Raw genomic sequence first — 18,226 nt, 5'->3', positions numbered from 1 at the left:
CCTCGAGCTGTTTCACTTACAGAGTCTGGGATGCTAAAGGATTTTGTCCAGGGCAGAGTGGCTGGAGTGTGCTTTCATGCTGTGATGGATATGGTGAGTTTTAATAACAATTATTGTACTTTATTGGCTCATTGGCGATGTAAATACTGCACTCACTGCTGTTGCTAAAACTTGTGATGGTGATAAATTCAGAGAGCACGACGCCCAAGTATGCGTAGCTGGACTTCACCAGTTTCTTCTATTTCACTTTGCTTTTGCTTCAGGAAGAAAATACAGATTTTATTTCCTCTGTCTCTTAAACATGTGCCTGGTTTATAGCATTTTCCATTTAGCTTAGCAGTTGTATCCACCACAGGTTGTGTGTGTTAGAGAAAACCAAACTGGGGCATGATTCCAGCTCACAAAAGCTGCATTCAATTCCCGCTTTGACTAGATGATTCCATGAGGTCCCTCCCAGCCTGAATTATTCTCTGGTTCAGTGATTTCAGTCCAAAATCAATATAGATGCTTTAAGGTCATTAATTTACATATGATGAGGATCTGATCTTTTGCCAGAGACAGCTTTAACAGTGCTTAGCATGTCATCAAAGGTGAACGTTTTAATCGGAGAACCTATCCCTTGCTTTCAATCACAGAATGTGTTGCTAGTGACATAACATGGGTGCTATAAAATCTATTTTACCTTTTTAAGATCATACATTTTTTCTGTCTAAGTGCTATAAAGTCATAATTGTCTTTAGAGATCCCGGAAGACCCAGCAGCAGCAGAAGAATATTACAATGAAGAGTTTGAATCCTGTTCAGAAAGCAGTGAAGAGGAGGAGGATGCGGAAGCGTTACAGACTGTCTCTAAGCCAAATCACCAGGTATATGTGATCTTTGGGAAAACAGTGTAACTGGATGCTCATTTTCCATGGGAAAATTTAGCTCCTTCCAAGATTTTGTCCTCCTGACATCATTACTGAAATTGGCTTGTGTGAGGTATGCATGTTTATATCAATACCATGATTTAGTTATACGTGTATGCATATGCCATTCGTTCGAGACGTTAATGAGAAGGATTCTTGCATCCCTTCAGGACTAAGGATAACACTCCCATGAATGCCTTAGGGTGGATTGTTAGTAAACTTCCTTGTGACTGTAAAGCACTCAGAGTGGGGCTCTCTCATGTGTTACCTATGGGTAAATCAAGTTAAAGCTTGAAGTGTACTTCAAGCTTAAGCTCTAAATTCCATCTCTAATTCCTGGGCAACCTCTAGTTGCCACTTCTTCCTGCTGATATTAGGCTTATTTTTGCGAGCAGTGTGAGCTGCAAGACTTGACCAGTGGACTTGCAAACTTTCCCAAGGATCTCAGAAAGTGCCAGTGAAGAGAAAACTTATTGAAAGGCTTAAAGTAGCTTTATCAGGTGAGGCTGCCACATGAAAGTCTTGGGGATTGCAGTCTGAAGGTGGTTCAAGATTATTGGAAAAGGCACCTGATTTAGATCTGGTCAGGATGAGCTGAGCTGCATCTTGTCTCCAATGATCAAGTCTCAGTGAAAGCAATGAACTTCAATGCCCAAGTAATTTCTGTAAATTGGTCTTTCTAAGGTGTTCAGGAATAGTATAATATCCCTTGCACTGATTTTTGAAAACTTTGGACTAATAGCTTCTTTAAATGTAGTTCCTAAGATAAAAATAAAATATTTGTGTGAGGAATCAGAACCTCTACCACAGAAGCAGGGAGTCCTGAAATTGTCTCACCAGTTAAACCTGAATCATAGAACCACAGAATGGTTTGGGTTGGAAAGGACCTTAAGATCACCCAGTTCCAACCCCCTGCCATAGGCAGGGACACCTCACACCAGACCAGGTTGCTCCAAGCCCTGTCCAACCAGGCCTTGAACACTGCCAGGGATGGGGCAGCCACAGCTTCTCTGGGCACCCTGTGCCAGCACCTCAGCACCCTCACAGGGAAGAACTTCTGCCTTGTATCTAACCTGAACTTCCCCTGTTTCAGTTTGAACCCATCACCCCTTGTCCTATCGCTACAGTCCCTGATGAAGAGTCCCTCTCCAGCATCCTTGTAGCCCCCTTCAGACACTGGAAGCTGCTCTGAGGTCTCCACACAGCTTCTCTTCTCCAGGCTGAACAGCCCCCATGTTCTCAGCCTGTCTCCATACAGGAGGTGCTCCAGCCCCTGAGCATCCTCGTGGCCTCCTCTGGACTTGCTCCAACAGCTCCATGTCCCTCTCATGTTGAGGACATCAGAGCTGCACACAGTGCTGCAAGTGGCGTCTCAGGAGAGCAGAGCAGAGGGGCAGGATCACCTCCCTCAAACTGCTGCTCACGCTGCTTTTGATGCAACCCCGCACACGGGGTTTCTGGGCTCAAGCACACACTGAAGCCACCCATGTTCGGTTTCTCTTTGACCAAAAGTTTACTCAGTTTACCCTCTGGGGAAGGAATTGTTCCTCATCTCCAGTCTAAACCTCCCCTGGCGCAGCTTGAGGCCCTTACCTCTTGTCCCGCCGCTTGTTACTTGGGAGAAGAGACCAGATTTGATGTAAGATCATTCCCAAGCCTGCTGTTTTAGGAGAAGAAAACAGGAAAAAGTCCTGAGCAATGCAGACTCTTTGTAGTTGAGTGTTGACATTCATTGGTGTAAGCAATAACCTTTATGTTTGTGGGATACTTCTATAATGTTTAAGTTTGTGCTTGCACTAATCCTAGTCCTTGTTTAATTTTTCCACAGGACAGTGATATTGAGGCAATGGTCAAGTATCTGGAGAGTGTCCTGAACGGTAGCTCATTGGGTAAGATGATATCTCCTCTTTAAATGTAAGTCGTTAGCAGTCTGTATTCATTATATTTCAATTATTTCCACTTTGCAACAAAATAACTCAAAAAATGTTGAGTGACTTTGAAAATCACTTCTACCTTAAGCTACTGCAGAGAAGTATAAATATGCCAAAAGAAAAGGCCTACACAGTTAAGTGCTTATGATGAATATAATAGAGCCATAAAGCATGACGGCCAGAGGTGCAGAATGCTTTTGATAATTTGTCTTCTGCCATATTCCGTCCAGAGGAAAATATTGAAGGATACAAAAGTTATTTTATAGTTTCTGGTACTGGTAATAATAATAGAAAATCAGTTAAAATATTAAAACAAAAATGAAAATGATGATCCAAGTTTGGATAATATTTATTTCAGTTTATGGGATCTCATTCCAGGCACAGAAAAATCACTGGGAATTCAAGGTTGCAATTGAATCCTAAAATCTCCTACAAATTCTGTCTATAAATGTAGAGTTTGAAAGCCTGGCTTCTCACTAAAAGAACAAAAGAACAGCTAAAAGGAAACTTCCATGAAAGCAGGCTGTTTACTGAGTGTGGCGTAGCCACTGTCCTTGAAGACCATGGGGTTGAGCTGTGCCAGCAGTAGCCTGTATGTAGGTTGCTCTAAAGCCCAGCAGAGTTCCCAAAGGAACCCAAAGGCCCCCAAGGGAGCTGCAGTCTTGTTTAGCTGCTCCGTTTACACTTGTTCAGCTGGGATAAACCTGACTCAGTATTATCTGATATTAGAATATGGGCTCTGAAACTAGAATATAGGGAAGCCTGTGAAGTCCTCCTTGTAGAGGTTCCTTCAGTGCCAAGCTCTGATACACCCCGCTTGTAAGAAGTATGGGCTGATGGGAAGAGAAAGCCAGAGAAGAAAAGGGATGAAAGGGAGTAATCAAAGCTGTGGCCATCATAGTCTTGGAGCCACTGGTCACTTTTTGAAGAAGCAGAGTTCCTTGCTCTGTGTTGATGGATGGGCAGGCAAGCTGCTTGAATCTGAGGGCAAAATATGTTATTAATCAAGGATCTGCTTCTAAGAAAATACCTCCAGTACAGAAGTTGGTGTGGGGTATGAATCACCCCGGGAAGAAATCTTGATGTTTGTTGTAGCAACAATAGGTAAAGCTCTTAGAAGTTTTTACTTAAGAACTCATTTGTTTTAACGACTAACCCCACTTCTGCATCATCATCCCATCGGTATTCCTTGCAGCTGCCTCATAATACCCAGAAAATCCTATTTAAATGGAGAGGAAAATAGATACCAGTTTTCTTTTAGAGAAGAAGGTTTTTTTGGCCAACTGCAGTTGTAAAGAGTAGACAAAGTACAAATTACTTAGCCTAGAATCCCAGAAAAAACAAGAAGGATGTCTTTAATAATGAAACGTCAGAGGAGAAGGAGATATTGTAGCAAGAAATAGATTGAACCCACTAAGCAGAATGACTATCCTGAGCTCTCACTACAGTGGTATATCCTGTAATAATAGTAATACCAGAATTAGGTGAAGCCTGTGGTTAAATGTATTCTCTCTTAAGAGAATACAAATACTGTATTTTCCTTAGACCACTGGTGCTCAGGGCATCCATTTTTTTATTGCTTCTGAAGCCCCAAAGCTCCACAGCTGGAACTTAGTTCCATACCAACTCAGAGAACAGAATGCCACCCAGTAAGTCATGAGCATTGTTTTGCAAAGCACTTGGGGTTTCCTCGGGGCCACCCTTTAATTTCCCAGCAAAACTTCTTTATCGGCCAGCTCATGCTTGTTTTTCTCCTGTGCCAGTCCTTTTCTTTGGCTTACTCAGTTCTTCCCTTCCCTTTTGCATACTCCGTGAATTTCTTTATAATTAGAAAAACAGATCCTACTTTAGTAATAATACAAAGTATTACAAAGTATACAAAGTAATAATACAAAGTAATAATCTAGCTAAAGGAGAAACTTGCCTCTTAGGAAGAAGGTTATTGCTCGTCTAACTAAGTGCAAGAACAATGGAGGAAAACTTGTATTGTCTAAGCAAGTTTCATTTTGTTGACTGTTTACCTGTCCCAGCACTTCTTCAAGTGCCTGCCTGTGCTTTCTGTTGCAATGTAATTCTATCTATGCTACAGAGAAGGAAAATTGTTGTTCCAGTTCTGGCACCTTTAAGCTATAAATCTGCTTGTCCCTCAGAAAGAAGGCTCCCTTAATACGCATTTAATAATGTAATCCATCTTTAATTGATGCGGCACTACCTTGTGAGAAACCACAATAGTCGTCCTCCTTCTGACTGCCCTTGACTCTGCAATAGAGCTCAGGGGATGAAGGTGAATAAGGTTATTTGTCTGTGCATTGATTTGTAGGCTCGGGGACTGTCACCGGAGTGTCTCCAGTGGTGCCCCAGGGATCCAGAGCTCTCAACAGCACTATGGCTGAGACCAAACTGAAACGCATGAGGGAGTAAGTAAGATATTTATGAGTTCCCAATATTCAGACACAGAGGATTGATTTGAAAAAAATACAGAACATAGCAAAGAAAACCATGTGTTGTTTCCCCATCCATCAACAAAAAGAAGCGGAGGGTACGGTATTCTTTATAGACTGGATGCCTACTTGCCTCCAGGGAGGATGAAGGTTGACTGTTCCTTCTGATTCTTCTGTAATAATCTGCACAATCGCTGTCATCCTTCCAGGATCCAGTTTGCCTTCGCTGCTGTCAGTGTCATTTGGAACATTGCTTTCTTTATTAGCTCAACACACGGCCACAAATCACTTGCAGATAGCCATGTTCCCACCATGTTTGCTCTTTCACCCACACTTCATTCTTGCCTCGAACAAAAGACTTTTGTTTCCCGTGATGATATGATGATTTAAAGCAAACATGATTGTTGCTGTTGATTGGGATTTTCAGATAACAGAGTAATTACATGTGCAGCTCCCTTTGAAACTCATTGTTTAATTGCTTTCAGCATCACTGAAAACTCAGCTTTGTTAATAAATATTTCAATGCCTTGATAAAACAAAGATCTGTGCTTCCTTTCCAGAATGTACTGGTTACTGTACTGTGAGCTTTTATCTTGATTCAGTAATTTATGGCCTTCCAAGATTTATAGCTCCCTAATTTAGGTACTGATCTGGCAATCGTAATGCTCTCCATTATTTATGAACTCAATTTTTCTTTGCAGGGTTGCAACATTCAACTGAACTCAGATTGTACAGTCTTAAAAAAGGGCGGTTTTCTCTTCTGTGGGCAGACAGTGCCAAGAACATGGTGGATGTCATCAGAATACAAATAAGTTCAAACAATTAATACCAGTAGTTCTTGAAGTGAGTCCTCTAAGGAAAATGAATGCAACCGCAACAGTGTTGATGCTGATCACAAATGGCAGTGCCAAACGCACCACGTATTCAAGGGAAATGCCCATCAGATTTATGCCAGATAGAAGTTGTTCAGCTTTATGCCATTTCAGGCATAGGGTTACACTTTGTAGCTTAGCCTTTATTGTGCAACAGTCAGCAGGTGTCTCAGCCTGCCACTCTGATTGCTTTCCATTCCCTTTTCTTGCAAAGTACTTATAAAATCAATAAGTGCATCATGTTGTGCCAACTAGTTGCAAGGTGGGATTGTTTAGTCAAAATGCCCACTAATCTTACAGTCTTCATCTTGTGTTCTCATGGTTACAGGATAAACCCTACCTGTTAGAACTTCATGGTCACTGCCTTTAGGGATGAGGTGTGATGCTGGAAACAAAAGAAGAGCAGGGGAGGCAATGAGGAAGTGCAGTGAAGTCTGTTTAGGTGGCAAGTAACTGTAGAAAGACAAGTATGAAGGCTTGGGATTTGCATCATTTTCAGATGCTAGTAGCAATAGATTCTGATAAGGGAGACTCTTCCGTGTCATGAATTACTCAGAAAGTAAGCGTTGTGCCTAACCATTACAAATAAAGTTATTGGAAGAAGCTCTTATTAGCTCTGATAAAATGGTACATTCATGTGAAATAACACGGGGTTGAACAGCAAAAGGGGCCTTTTAGTCATTTCTAATTGACGTGTGAGCGGTGCGGGCTTGCAAATCACTGCAGCAGAACAGTCACTTGACAAGATGTGATGTGGTCGTTGCTTGAGTTATCACAGTTCTGCACTGAAGGCATTCTTTGACAGTAGAAACACTTGCTCTTTATCAGAGTGCCAATATAGGTGGCTTTTACTGTATTATTATGTAGGACTTTATACTGATACTCATGTGAGAGGAAAGCTGTGCCGAAAGTCCTTGCAAGAATGTAGAAGGAAGCCACTGATGTTCTTGAATACGGTAGGTAGGAGTCCTTGATCTCCTATTTTAAGTAAAAAAATAGCTCAGAGCTGAATTTAGAGGCAGACTGGTAGTGTTTAAGATTCAGTCACTAGCTTTTTTCACTGCAATCCCTGAATATTTTCCTTGACATCCTCTTTCCAATTACTGTTGCGCTCTGTTCCAGCATTTGGAATTGCTGTTCTGTCAGTAAGATTCATGATAAAATCACCTACTCCTGTGACAACAATTTCTAGTTCATTATACTTAGTAAAGTATTCATGATAAAGTTCACAGCAGCAGAGACTTAGCTTTACCTTTCAAGTGGAGTGCATTCTCCCTGCAAAGATTTCTACTTCAGTGCTAAGGATTTTGATATGCAGTGTTGATAAGAAATCCCCATTTCTTGAACTAGCTCCCACAAAGATTATCTTGAGCTTTTTCTCATTATTCTCCTTCCCAGCCTTGCATGTTAACAGTGATAAGTCAAGCAAATATAGGAATCGGAGTTGTGTGACTCATATTCCTCGTACTGGGCATTTAGACTGAGGAATCACGTTAGATGCAGTAAACAGGAGGAGCCATTGCTCGCTATTTTCTGTCTTGCCCACCGTCTCATTCTCGTGGCGGTTCCCATCCTTAATGGTACTGGGTAACTTGGTGCATGCCTCAGTCTCAGAAGCTTTACTCTCACATGGTATCCAGAGCCAGATCTTCACCAGGGTATCCATGAGGAAAAACTAATGACAGTTCCACAGATGCTCCCCTAAAGAGACTTTCCAGCTATTTCCACAGTCTCTTTCTGAGACCACGCATCTCGGAAGAGAACCACTCCGTTCTTCAGAAACAACTCCTCCAGCCAAAGCATTTTTTGACCTGTTATTGTTAGAGCACTTATTTCTTTTTCTTTCACTGTGGTCGATACAGCTTGTCCAAGTCTTCTTATAAGATGTCCAAACCTTTGGCAGTAGTCATTGCGTGAAAGATTGGCTTTGTCGCTAAGGAAAGCCCTTCTAAGAGTCATTGTAGCAAAAGCGTTTTGATCCATACTTGACATCTCAAGTCTGTGCAGGGTTGCATGATCTAAAATGGAAAAGCAAAGTTGAGAAATAATACAAGTGTGTACAGAAACCTGTGGACAAGAACAAGCCTTACTAGGGGTTTTAATGCAGTTGGCTGTATCCACAATTGCGCCTTCTTAGACTGTGAAGTATTTGTGTCCAGGAAGTGAAGGCTTCCCCTTGAAGCTTCTTCATCACTGTAAGTCAAAATTCATTTCCTGGGCTTTGTAAAATCAGGATTTGTGTTTTGCAGGCTAATTTTTGAGTATTGGAATAGGTCTGGAATAGAATGTCTTGTTTGTTCTTTTCTGAAAATACAATGTAGAAAATCAAGATAGAAAGCCACATAAGTACAGAGCATTCTGTGCTCCTTTATGGAGAGATCCATGAATAAATACAATGAGTCCTAGTCCTTTTAATAGCAGTGAACTTTAATACACAGTTTAGAATTCAATAAAATGCATGCCAGTAAAAGGAAAAGGCTTTTATGCCCCAAATTTTTAAGTACATTAAAATCCTTTAGCACAGCAGTAAGCACCTTTTAGTCAGTTCCTGAAGTCTTAGACACAGCAGCATACCACGATCAGGCAGAAGATTTCCTCATCGCCTGCTGAGTGTAAGTAAAGCCATCTTTCAGAAGGCATGGAGAAAAGGCATTTGGTGATATTTTTATTCTGTTCCTGTGAATGCTCATAACACTATTGGTTCGGACTCATGAGCATTATGCAGATGTTCTGCTTGTTCTTGTGATGCTGGCGTCAAATGCAGCCTTCATCTTTAAAGTTCAGAAAGAAAGGTCATACTGAAGTCAGCGATTAGGCTCTGGTATTCTTTTAGATAAGTAGTCCTAAAAAGACTGAATTTTCAAAGACATTCGTTTCTGTACATTCTTTAACTGCCACAGTGAAGAAGTGGATGAAGTTTTTTATTAGATGATGGGTGGACAGTCCTAGGAATTCCACTAGGAATGTTGAACTTGGCTTTGTGTGACCAAGCAGGGAATTTGGTTCCGGCTCCTGTCAGGGAGAAGTGAATGCTGATGGCTTGTGAATTGTTATTGTCCCAAGGCAACAACTGAGAAAGCAGGAATGGGTGAAGCCTCAGCTCTTCCTGCCTAAGTAGAAATGAAACTGGGTGAGGCAATGTCTATTGCCCTACTGTTCTTCTACTGTTCGTAGAAGAGTAGAAGTCCTTTGCAGCAGAAGCAGTAGGTCTCCCCCGAATGGAAAAGGTTGCCCAGAGAAGCTGTGGCTGCCCCATCCCTGGCAGACCATTCTATGATTCTGTCAGGGGGCTGGAACTAGATGAGCTTTAATCATAAAAGCACAGAATGGTTTGGGTTGGAAAGGACCCTAAGATCATCCAGTTCCGAGCCCCTGCCACAGGCAGGGACATCTCACACTAGAGCAGCTTGCTCCAAACCCTGTCCAACCTGGCCTTGAACACTGCCAGGGATGGGGCAGCCACAGCTTCTCTGGGCAGCCAGTGCCAGTGCCTCGGCACCCTCACAGGGAAGAACTTCTGCCTTAGATCCAACCTGAACTTGCCCTGTTTCAGTTTGAACCCATCACCCCTTGTCCTATCGCTACAGTCCCTGATGAAGAGTCCCTCTCCAGCATCCTTGTAGCCCCCTTCAGACACTGGAAGCTGCTCTGAGGTCTCCACGCAGCTTCTCTTCTCTAGGCTGAGAAGAGTGTTCTCAGCCTGTCTCCATACAGGAGGTGCTCCAGCTCCTGAGCATCCTCGTGGCCTCCTCTGGACTTGCTCCAACAGTTCCATGTCCTTCTGATGTTGAGGACACCAGAGCTGCACACAGTGCTGCAAGTGGGGTCTCATGAGAGCAGAGCAGGGGGGCAGGATCACCTCCCTCAACCTGCTGCTCACGCTGCTTTTGATGCAGCCCAGCACACAGCGGGGTTCTGGGCTCAAGCGCACACTGAAGCCGCTCATGTTCAGTTTCTTATCAGCCAACACCCCCAAGTCCTTCTCCTCAGGCTGCTCTGAATCTCTTCTCTGCCCAACCTGTAGCTGTGCCTGGGATTGCCCCGACGCAGGTGTAGGACCTTGCACTTGGCTTGGTTGAACTTCATGAGGTCCTTAAACTCTTATTGTATGTAACTATTGACTTTTCAGAGATAACTACTGTTATCCTTGCACGTCCACATTCAAGAAGCAGCCGTATATTGTGCTGCTCTTCAGACACATCTGTCTAAAACACATGCATCGATAACCAAAGCAAAGGCCATCAGGTATGTTTTAAATGTGCCTTGTATTTTTGCTTGATCTTGATGAGTGATGCTGAATGAATTGCATTTGAAAACTAAGATACTGTTTAAAATCCTATTAGCAAGGCTAGGAAATCTTAGGATACGTGTAAAGTCGCTGCAGCCTGGGGAAGTGCGTTACACATAACTCTTTGTGAGCACTAAACAGTGTCATTTTCACCTCCTGGAGAACTGCTGTATACAAGCAAATTTTTGTCACTCATTTTCAGTATTGGCAGTAAATTTGTTAACATAGAAGACATTCAAATTGTGATATTCTGGTTTGGTTTAAATGATCGTGGTTTGTTGTGTTGTTTTTTTTACCCTGTGGCAAAACCTTAAGAAAACTTAATAATTACATTTTCTCTGAGGACAAACCCTATTCTAAATTTGTAGTAGCTGGAATTCAAGTAGGAGCTCTAAATTCTCATTAACGCTTCTTCCAAGAGCAGATGTCAGCTTCAACTCCAATTTTATCAATTCATTTAGCTCAGAAAATGAGGTGCATGGAGAATATGAGTGTTGATATTTCTTCAGCTGCGTGTCTACAGCTTTTAATAATAAGATCCTTCTCAGCTCATGGGAAAACGTGTCCTAAATACGCTTTAGATTTTGCAGGTCTTTGAAGCAGGACATCAGAGAGTTTTGTTTGCAATCAAATTCAGGTGCTTTAATTCAGAAATTATGAAGTAATTAAGGATGAACGATGAAAATGATCTTTGTGTCTTCAAGTAAAGAAATCTTCATTCCGCGGTAATATGATGGAAGTCAAAGCCCATTGAGGCTTGAAGGTGAAGGCAGGGGTTAATATTAGCAATTCAGAGCTTTCTTTACTAGCTTTTATATAACGATGCTTTCCAATTCCCTATTTTTCAAATCCCTTTTCTTAGACTTTGCCATACTTTTCACATGGCAAAGACTGAGCAACTGTCAGATAATGATGGATCTTAAAATGTGCTTGTCCCACCAGATCTCAAAGGGTCTGTATGGAGCAACTTTGCAAACTGCACCCAGAGCCATCTCAAGTTTCAGAGAAGTTTTAATCATTCATAGTCAGTAGTGCCAACACGCCGAACGACAGGGAGATAACGTGAGAGGAAAGGGGCCTTTTGTGTTGGGATGGAGATAAACCTGTTTGTTTACCGGTCCATGAGATTCTGTAGCAGATACCTTAAGGTTTTCTGGTACAGTAAGAAAGCAATATTTTGTATGATATCAAAGATATGTGATTTCCGGGTTCTTTCGCAGAGTCATTTCAGGAGATAAATGTAGCAATCTTTTTCACCAAGATTCATGTTACTACCAGTTAGCTGCAAAGTGGCACGGCTGTCCTCTGTTTTAAGGAGAAATATAAGGCTAATAAATTAATGGCTAGAAATAGCATGTTTGAGGACAAATCCGAGCTGGATGTATTGATGGGACTTCTGAGTAATAGTGCTGGACTCCGTGGGGATTCCCTTGTGCCAGGGAGAGCAGAATTAAGTGACATCTGCTGAAATTATACTTCTGAAGGGCCCTGCACTTGCTTTTATGCCCTGTGAGCCCTAATCGTGACAGATTTACCTCCTATTTTACAATATAGTTGGTGTAGGATACAGGCAGCCTGGCTGCATCAAAAGGAGAAATAAATGCCCACTGGAATGGAAAATCCATGTCCAGGAAGCTTTTTTTCTATCATTTACACCGAGGTAGCCAAGAGTGACATCAGTATTTGAATTTCCTGTGGTTGGCTTAGGAGCTGTGTGTTTGTTGCCTGCTATGGCAGAGGTGAGGCATTCTTGCTGGTCCAGAGAGACCACAGTGTAATTCTGGTGTAACTCAGGAGCTGCAGAGCCTCTCCTTGCTCCCAAGCATGGACCGCACTGAGCTCTCTGAAGGCACTAGTGAACACTCGGTGTTTGAGAGCAAAAAAAGTGCAGTTTGAGGGCGGATGAGGGAGAGCAGAATGATTCTAAATGATAGTCACTATTATGCTGAACGACATTTGAAAACGAGAAGCTTGAAAACCCCCTTAGCTGCTGATTTGTGTCGCAGTTATCCTTCAAGGCACGCAATGACAAACTGCCGAGAGATATTAACTCGGCTGCTAATGCCCATGGAGGAGCACCAACTGAAGCATTAATCTTGTTTTGTGGCTTTTGTCAGTGTTGCATAAAGGTAGGTGTATTGTAATTGATCTCCAAACCAGAAAGGGAATGTTAATATGTAGCTAGTGGCAGAATAGTCAAAATAAAGACCCATGGGATAATAGAAAATCCTTTGTTCACCCAGGGAAAGATTTACAACTTCCTCAGCTAGTTGAGAACACAACAGGATTATATTGTCAGGTTTTAGTAATTTTACACTGATGTGTAGGAAATCAACTGCAAACCACCCAATAGCCTGATAAATTCATTTGGGCCCAGATCCACTAAATGGCTGTGAATATTTCTAGACACCCTGAGTATAAAATTGCAGTTCTCAAAGCTCCTATTCAGCTCCCCTCTAATGCTGACAGTGAGACAAAGCGGTAAGTGCCTATGATATTGCTGATACTCACGTTGCTTCTCGCATGCTCAGAAGCACCTTACCCTTGATAGAACCTATCTCATGCCCAAACTCTTCTTCTCATGCCCAAACCCCATCATTACTCACAAACCTGTTTGCCTCTACGGCCTCTGGGGCTCGTTCCAGTTCATTCTAGGTGTGGATTGTGTGCTGCACAGACACTGGCAGCAAGAGGCATTATTTTTCAGACCACAGCTTCCATGGATGACAGTGTGGGGACTGGCAGTATCTGCTGTCCAGCTAGTAGAAGGTTGGTGGTTGCAGCATGCCTCCAGGCTATGGAGGACCCCAGCCTGTACCTGGAGCATTGGGAATGCTGTCTGCAGACAGGAGTGAGGAAAGCTGGGCTCACTGTTGAGTCGAAGTTTGCAGTGAGAAAGCACACTCTTTGGGCACGCGCTCACATGTGGTAACCTGGATATCAGTCCCAAGGACTGCAGAACCCCAAGGATTGCTCATACTATTTTATCCAGGGACTGTTTCGTGCAAATGACGTTTGCACATACCTTCAGTATTGTCCTTAGTCCTCAGTCTATCCAGAGTTATCCTCCATTATAGAATCATAGAATAGTTAGGGTTGGAAAGGACCTGAAGATCATCCAGTTCTCTTGTGAGCCAACACATCTGCTTTCGTACAAATCAGAGTGAGGGTGAAGAAGAGCCCTTCATCCCTCGGTCTGACTGATACTGCTTTGGGAGGTGTGGATTTGAATTCCATTTTCCCCCCAGGTTTCCAGCTCTCTGGGTGAATGCTCTAGCCACAGACCCTGGGATAAAAGGGGACAATGGTGTACCTCTGTGGTCATGTTGAACTGCAGCAAGTCCTGGGTTGACAGCGGTGATTCCCAACTTCAGGAAACCCAGACAGGTGTCGGATTTAGGATATGACTTTCTGCAGTTGTAGTGGGCCAACGCTGTGAGTCAACGCTCTTCTGGGCTGCCTGCATTGAACAGGGAGCGCAGGATTCGACCACAGAGCTGTGAATTCCATTGATGAACAAGATGCTGAAAATTAGGAAACACAGTGCTCAAATGCCAGCGATGAATGAATCCCTCCTTATATCTAAGCCTCTGTAATACGTTGGAGCTAGAGAACGAACAGTACGTGATGTGACATTAAGCACATTACACACCATCCTGAGTCGGACCCTTGGTTGATAGAGCCTGATGCAAGTCCTTTGAGTTCAACATAGTGAAAAACAATTTAAGGCAGCGTAGGATGGGGATCTGGCCCAGATGTGCCAGATGTCAGGTATCCCCTTTGCTCGTGTGGTCTTGGCTGAGAAAGAGATGATGGCTCCTTTCTGGTGGAAAATACTGAGTTTGATGGGGAGTAAGCTATAAGATGGCATAAAGAGAGTAACCGCCAGTAGATCATAAAACGTTGGCAAAAGAGAATGTAAATGGGAGCCCTGTACTTGCTCACACAGCACATTTGGTGGTAAGGCTTTTAATCATCTCAAACCAGTAATGCAGGTGTCCCATGTTTCATGTGAAACAGAAGTAACTGTGAACAGGTCAGTGGAAAATCCATAACTGTGCCTCTGTAGGACTTCTCATGGATGGACAAACATCCCTTAGCACAGGATCAGGGCCATAATGGGCAAATCTCCCTTTCCAGAAAGCCACTTTCCCCCTGCCTTCATCAGGATGGTAGATTCACTCAGTAGTATCTATTTGACATTTACCGTCTTAGATACCACACTTGTGTCTCTGTGATAGAAGATGTGTGATGTGGTAGCAGCCTCGCATTAGTGCAGCTCTCGAGTCCAAACAGAGCCTGATGTCTTCTTCTGTAAAAGCAGGTTCTAATTTTTGTTAGCTACCCCTTAATTTTCCACCTGTGAACGCATTCCCCATAATTCTATTGTATCAGCTGTTATACAGATTAGCTGATTTGCACGCTCTGCCAAGCTTAACCGAGAAGATTTAAGTCTGCAGGTCACATTTATTAGCAGAAGCAATACTCCTGGGGGACGTTTGCTTCATTTTTCATCTCTAAGTAGACAGGACTGCCAAAAAATTAAACATACTTGTCTAAGAGGGAGCGAGGAGTCAGTAAAAGCATTAGTGAAGTAGCAGTGATTTCAAAATCACTTCTTATGTATCGATTTTGAACCATTGGAGAGAAATGCTGTGATATTTCTGGTAAAGCGTTGTGAAGAAATGTACATCATTTGCCGAGCAAATCCCACTTTCTGTGGTTATCTAATCCCTAGATTTCCAGTGTCTGAGAATTAATCCCTTCCAACAATTCTAGTTTTCCCCTAAAAAGCACTGTTGGTAGAAAAAGAAAGGCAGTTTCTAATTACAGGAAGCAGGACTGAGTCAGGTCTGCACCTGCAGAGATTCCAGCTTGGACCTGTGGCTTCTGATCCTGGGTTTTCACTTTCTCTGCCCCAGTTCCCAATCCACCTCTGTCAGGAGCCAGCAGGAGGGGCGATGTGTAGCCAGAGGGCTGGAATCGTGGCTGGGCATGACTGAGCTGCAGAGGGCAGACAGGATGTGAGGAGATGTTTCCTTCTTGTGAGATCAGAGCAGTCATGCGGGATATCCTTCAGGAAAAAGTACGTTATTAGATGTATTGTGCACTTTCACCAGCAGTGGGTCCTAATATATATAACAACAGGGTTTTTCAGAAGTATCTATCTCACACGCTAATAAAGCGGTTCTGTATCACTGAGAAAAAGGGGTGCTTTCATGTCCAATGCCGTTTGAGAAACAATGAAGTTAAATTCTTCGCCATGGTTTTCTAAGGATGGAGGAATTGACACGACATGGAAGTTTCACTGGCTGCAGTCTCACTCTAACAATGTTATTCCTCAGCAGCAACAGGATGGCTAGAGATGAAAAAGCAGCTACCCCTTTAGCTGGATGATGCTAGGGGGTTAGAACAGTTTGCCTTGCCCTGGTGTTAGACATGTACGACAGCAGTGAGAAATCAGCACGATAAGCACAACCGCAGGCAACATGGGCCCAGGGCACCAGGCAGCTCCCCGCAAGCACTGCCCTTCAGGCAGGAGCACGCTGCTCACACTGAAGATACGCTCTGCTAAAAGCATTGCCATAAGGCAAAGTGCTAAGGCATCACATGTTTTAACATGCTAGGGGCACAATACTTGTAATACTTGAGAAGTACGTGAGAGCATTAGAATGTAAGATACCATTGGTTTATTTTAGTGTTTATTGAAGAGGCCTTCATGCCGTGATGGATTTCCCGAAAAAGGAGTGATTGTCCCACCCGAATACTCTTGAAATCCTAGCAAAATGCTGCTTACCACAACGTTACCTACCCAAAATAAGACATGTTTTAATGCAAACTGCAGATGTTCCTGGAAGGTGATCCCAATTAGTCCAGCTCCTTTCCTAACTAAGTGAAGAGCATCATCAGCCCTCAAATGAGCCAGTTGGACACTGTAAGACAATAAAATCTCAATTGCTCTAGCACGTAAAGGCGTAATGAAGGAAAACAACACAAATCCTGGGTGTGTGAGGAGCGGGAAGATAGTTTCTGACATGCTGATGGGAAATAACTTAATTTCAGCACAATATCATGAGCCCATCACCGAGTGGAAAATTTGGTGTTGACTGTGGCTCGTGATACGTGAACTTAAAGATGTTTGCGTTTAGAAGAAGCGCTGTTCATTGTCTTGCTGCTTGCAAATGGATCTTCTTTATAAATCACCATTAAGATCCTGTGAGTGTATTCTCTGCCCCTGAATTACAGATCTGTCTTCTAACAAAAGAAGAGTGCTGCAGAAAACGAGCGTCAGCCAGCTCCTGCTGAGCTTGTGCAATGGTTTCCTTGTTATTTGATGGAAGCTGAAATAAAACAACGGATCCTGAAATGTGTTTGTTCACATAAAATGCCACCGGTGTGTGTCTGCCATGGGTTGCTCCTTTCGGGTTTGAGGCAGCCTAGAGGCAATAATACGCGTTTGTCTACGAGGCTTGCCGTAGATAAAACGGTACGTCAGATTCATCGTGAAAAGGAGTCTTGGTTTGTAATGACAACGATGGCCACGCTTCCCCAGGTTTTTACTCCTGTCTCTTTCTATTACAAGCAATCATAAAGAAATTCCCCCGGAAACTTTAGTTTCTTGTACTGTCAGCCAAACTAGGTGCATCAGTATATCATTTTAATCAAAGGTAGCTACAGCAGGTAGAAAAAATCAGTACTAGCTATGACTTGTATTAATATAGAGTACGAATAACTTTTTACTTGACCGTTTTCTCGTACTTATCCCCAGATCTGCCATTGGGAAGCTGGGAGCAGAGGTGTTTGAAGCCGTGTACAGCTATCTCAAGCAAGCCAGACAGCAGGATGCCAGTGAGGAGGAGATCAGGAGACACCTGGAGAAGATGGTTTCTAGAGCAAGCGATTGCTTTGAAGTGGATCAGCTTCTGTACTTTGAGGAGCAGCTACAGGCTTCAGAATCACATCTTCAGCCGTAAAAGGTGTGTCAGTAACAGGGCTAGAAAAGGTAAGGGGGAGTGAAGGTGTCTTCTTCACGTCAGCCGGCAAGTATGGGAGGTATTTGGAGGAACCGCTGAAGGTAACGTAGTACATAAGCATGTGGGTAAACTCCATCTGAGAATCCACACCGCAGTGAGAAGTGCATAACTGTGGTGCAGAATACAGGGACAGGAAGAACAAGTGTTTGCTCGTCACTATTCCTTGTTCAAAAGGACTGCATTTAATCTGTGTGACTTTCAAGTGAGCTGTGACAATAAGTTCATAAGTGTATCTTTATATGGACATGAGTGCTCAGATAGACAGGTATGTATATCCACAGAGGCAGAAAGATGTCTGGCCATCTACCATGTGTGTGAATGTATAGAGGCAGAGGCATGAGGCCTGAGCCGTGTCTCACTATGTTAGATAGGAATCCTTACTGCAACTTCTGAGAGTTTTGGATCAAATTCATTGTACGCAGACGGAACAATAAACTGATTATTTTTGGCTTGTACATGGATCCTGGTAATGTTTTTTTCTCATGTAATGCTTATCCTCCCTTCTGCATATGCATCACACTTTTGCTGATTTCAATTGCATATCATGCTCTGACTATATACCTGATGTTTTCCTTCTGCTTCTTCCTTCTTTATTCTGCATTCCGAGCTCCTTCATCCCCCTGTGTAAAACACTAAAGGATAGCAGTGATACACTTTACAAAGGAAACTCAAATGAATTTTTAAGCATTGAACCATCATCATAATCCTTATGCTTCCTGCTCTTCTGCCCCTACTCTTAAAGGACTCAGGGAC

The 18,226-nt window shown here is 43.0% G+C and overlaps 1 protein-coding gene across 3 annotated transcripts in view; it reads left to right on the top strand.

Moving 5' to 3' along the window:
- NEK11 (NIMA related kinase 11) overlaps positions 1–17,919 on the top strand; it is a 69,804-nt gene extending 51,885 nt beyond the window's left edge. For all 3 annotated transcript variants that reach the window (XM_057431514.1, XM_057431516.1, XM_057431515.1), the window contains 4 exons: positions 741–865; positions 2,736–2,796; positions 5,159–5,255; positions 17,209–17,919. In XM_057431514.1, the coding sequence (XP_057287497.1) occupies positions 741–865; positions 2,736–2,796; positions 5,159–5,255; positions 17,209–17,413 (488 nt within the window). In that variant the 3' untranslated portion in view covers positions 17,414–17,919. The remainder of the gene's footprint in view (positions 1–740; positions 866–2,735; positions 2,797–5,158; positions 5,256–17,208) is intronic.
- The last annotated feature ends 307 nt before the right edge of the window (positions 17,920–18,226 follow it).

Source organism: Pezoporus wallicus, unplaced genomic scaffold (genome assembly GCF_028554395.1).
Source record: "Pezoporus wallicus isolate ANWC-B61680 ecotype Strahan unplaced genomic scaffold, APGP_CSIRO_Pwel_v1 scaffold_11491, whole genome shotgun sequence".
Classification (NCBI taxonomy): Eukaryota; Metazoa; Chordata; class Aves; order Psittaciformes; family Psittacidae; genus Pezoporus; species Pezoporus wallicus.
The sequence above is the reverse complement of the archived record's forward strand: the minus strand, read 5'-3'. Positions and strand labels throughout refer to the sequence as shown.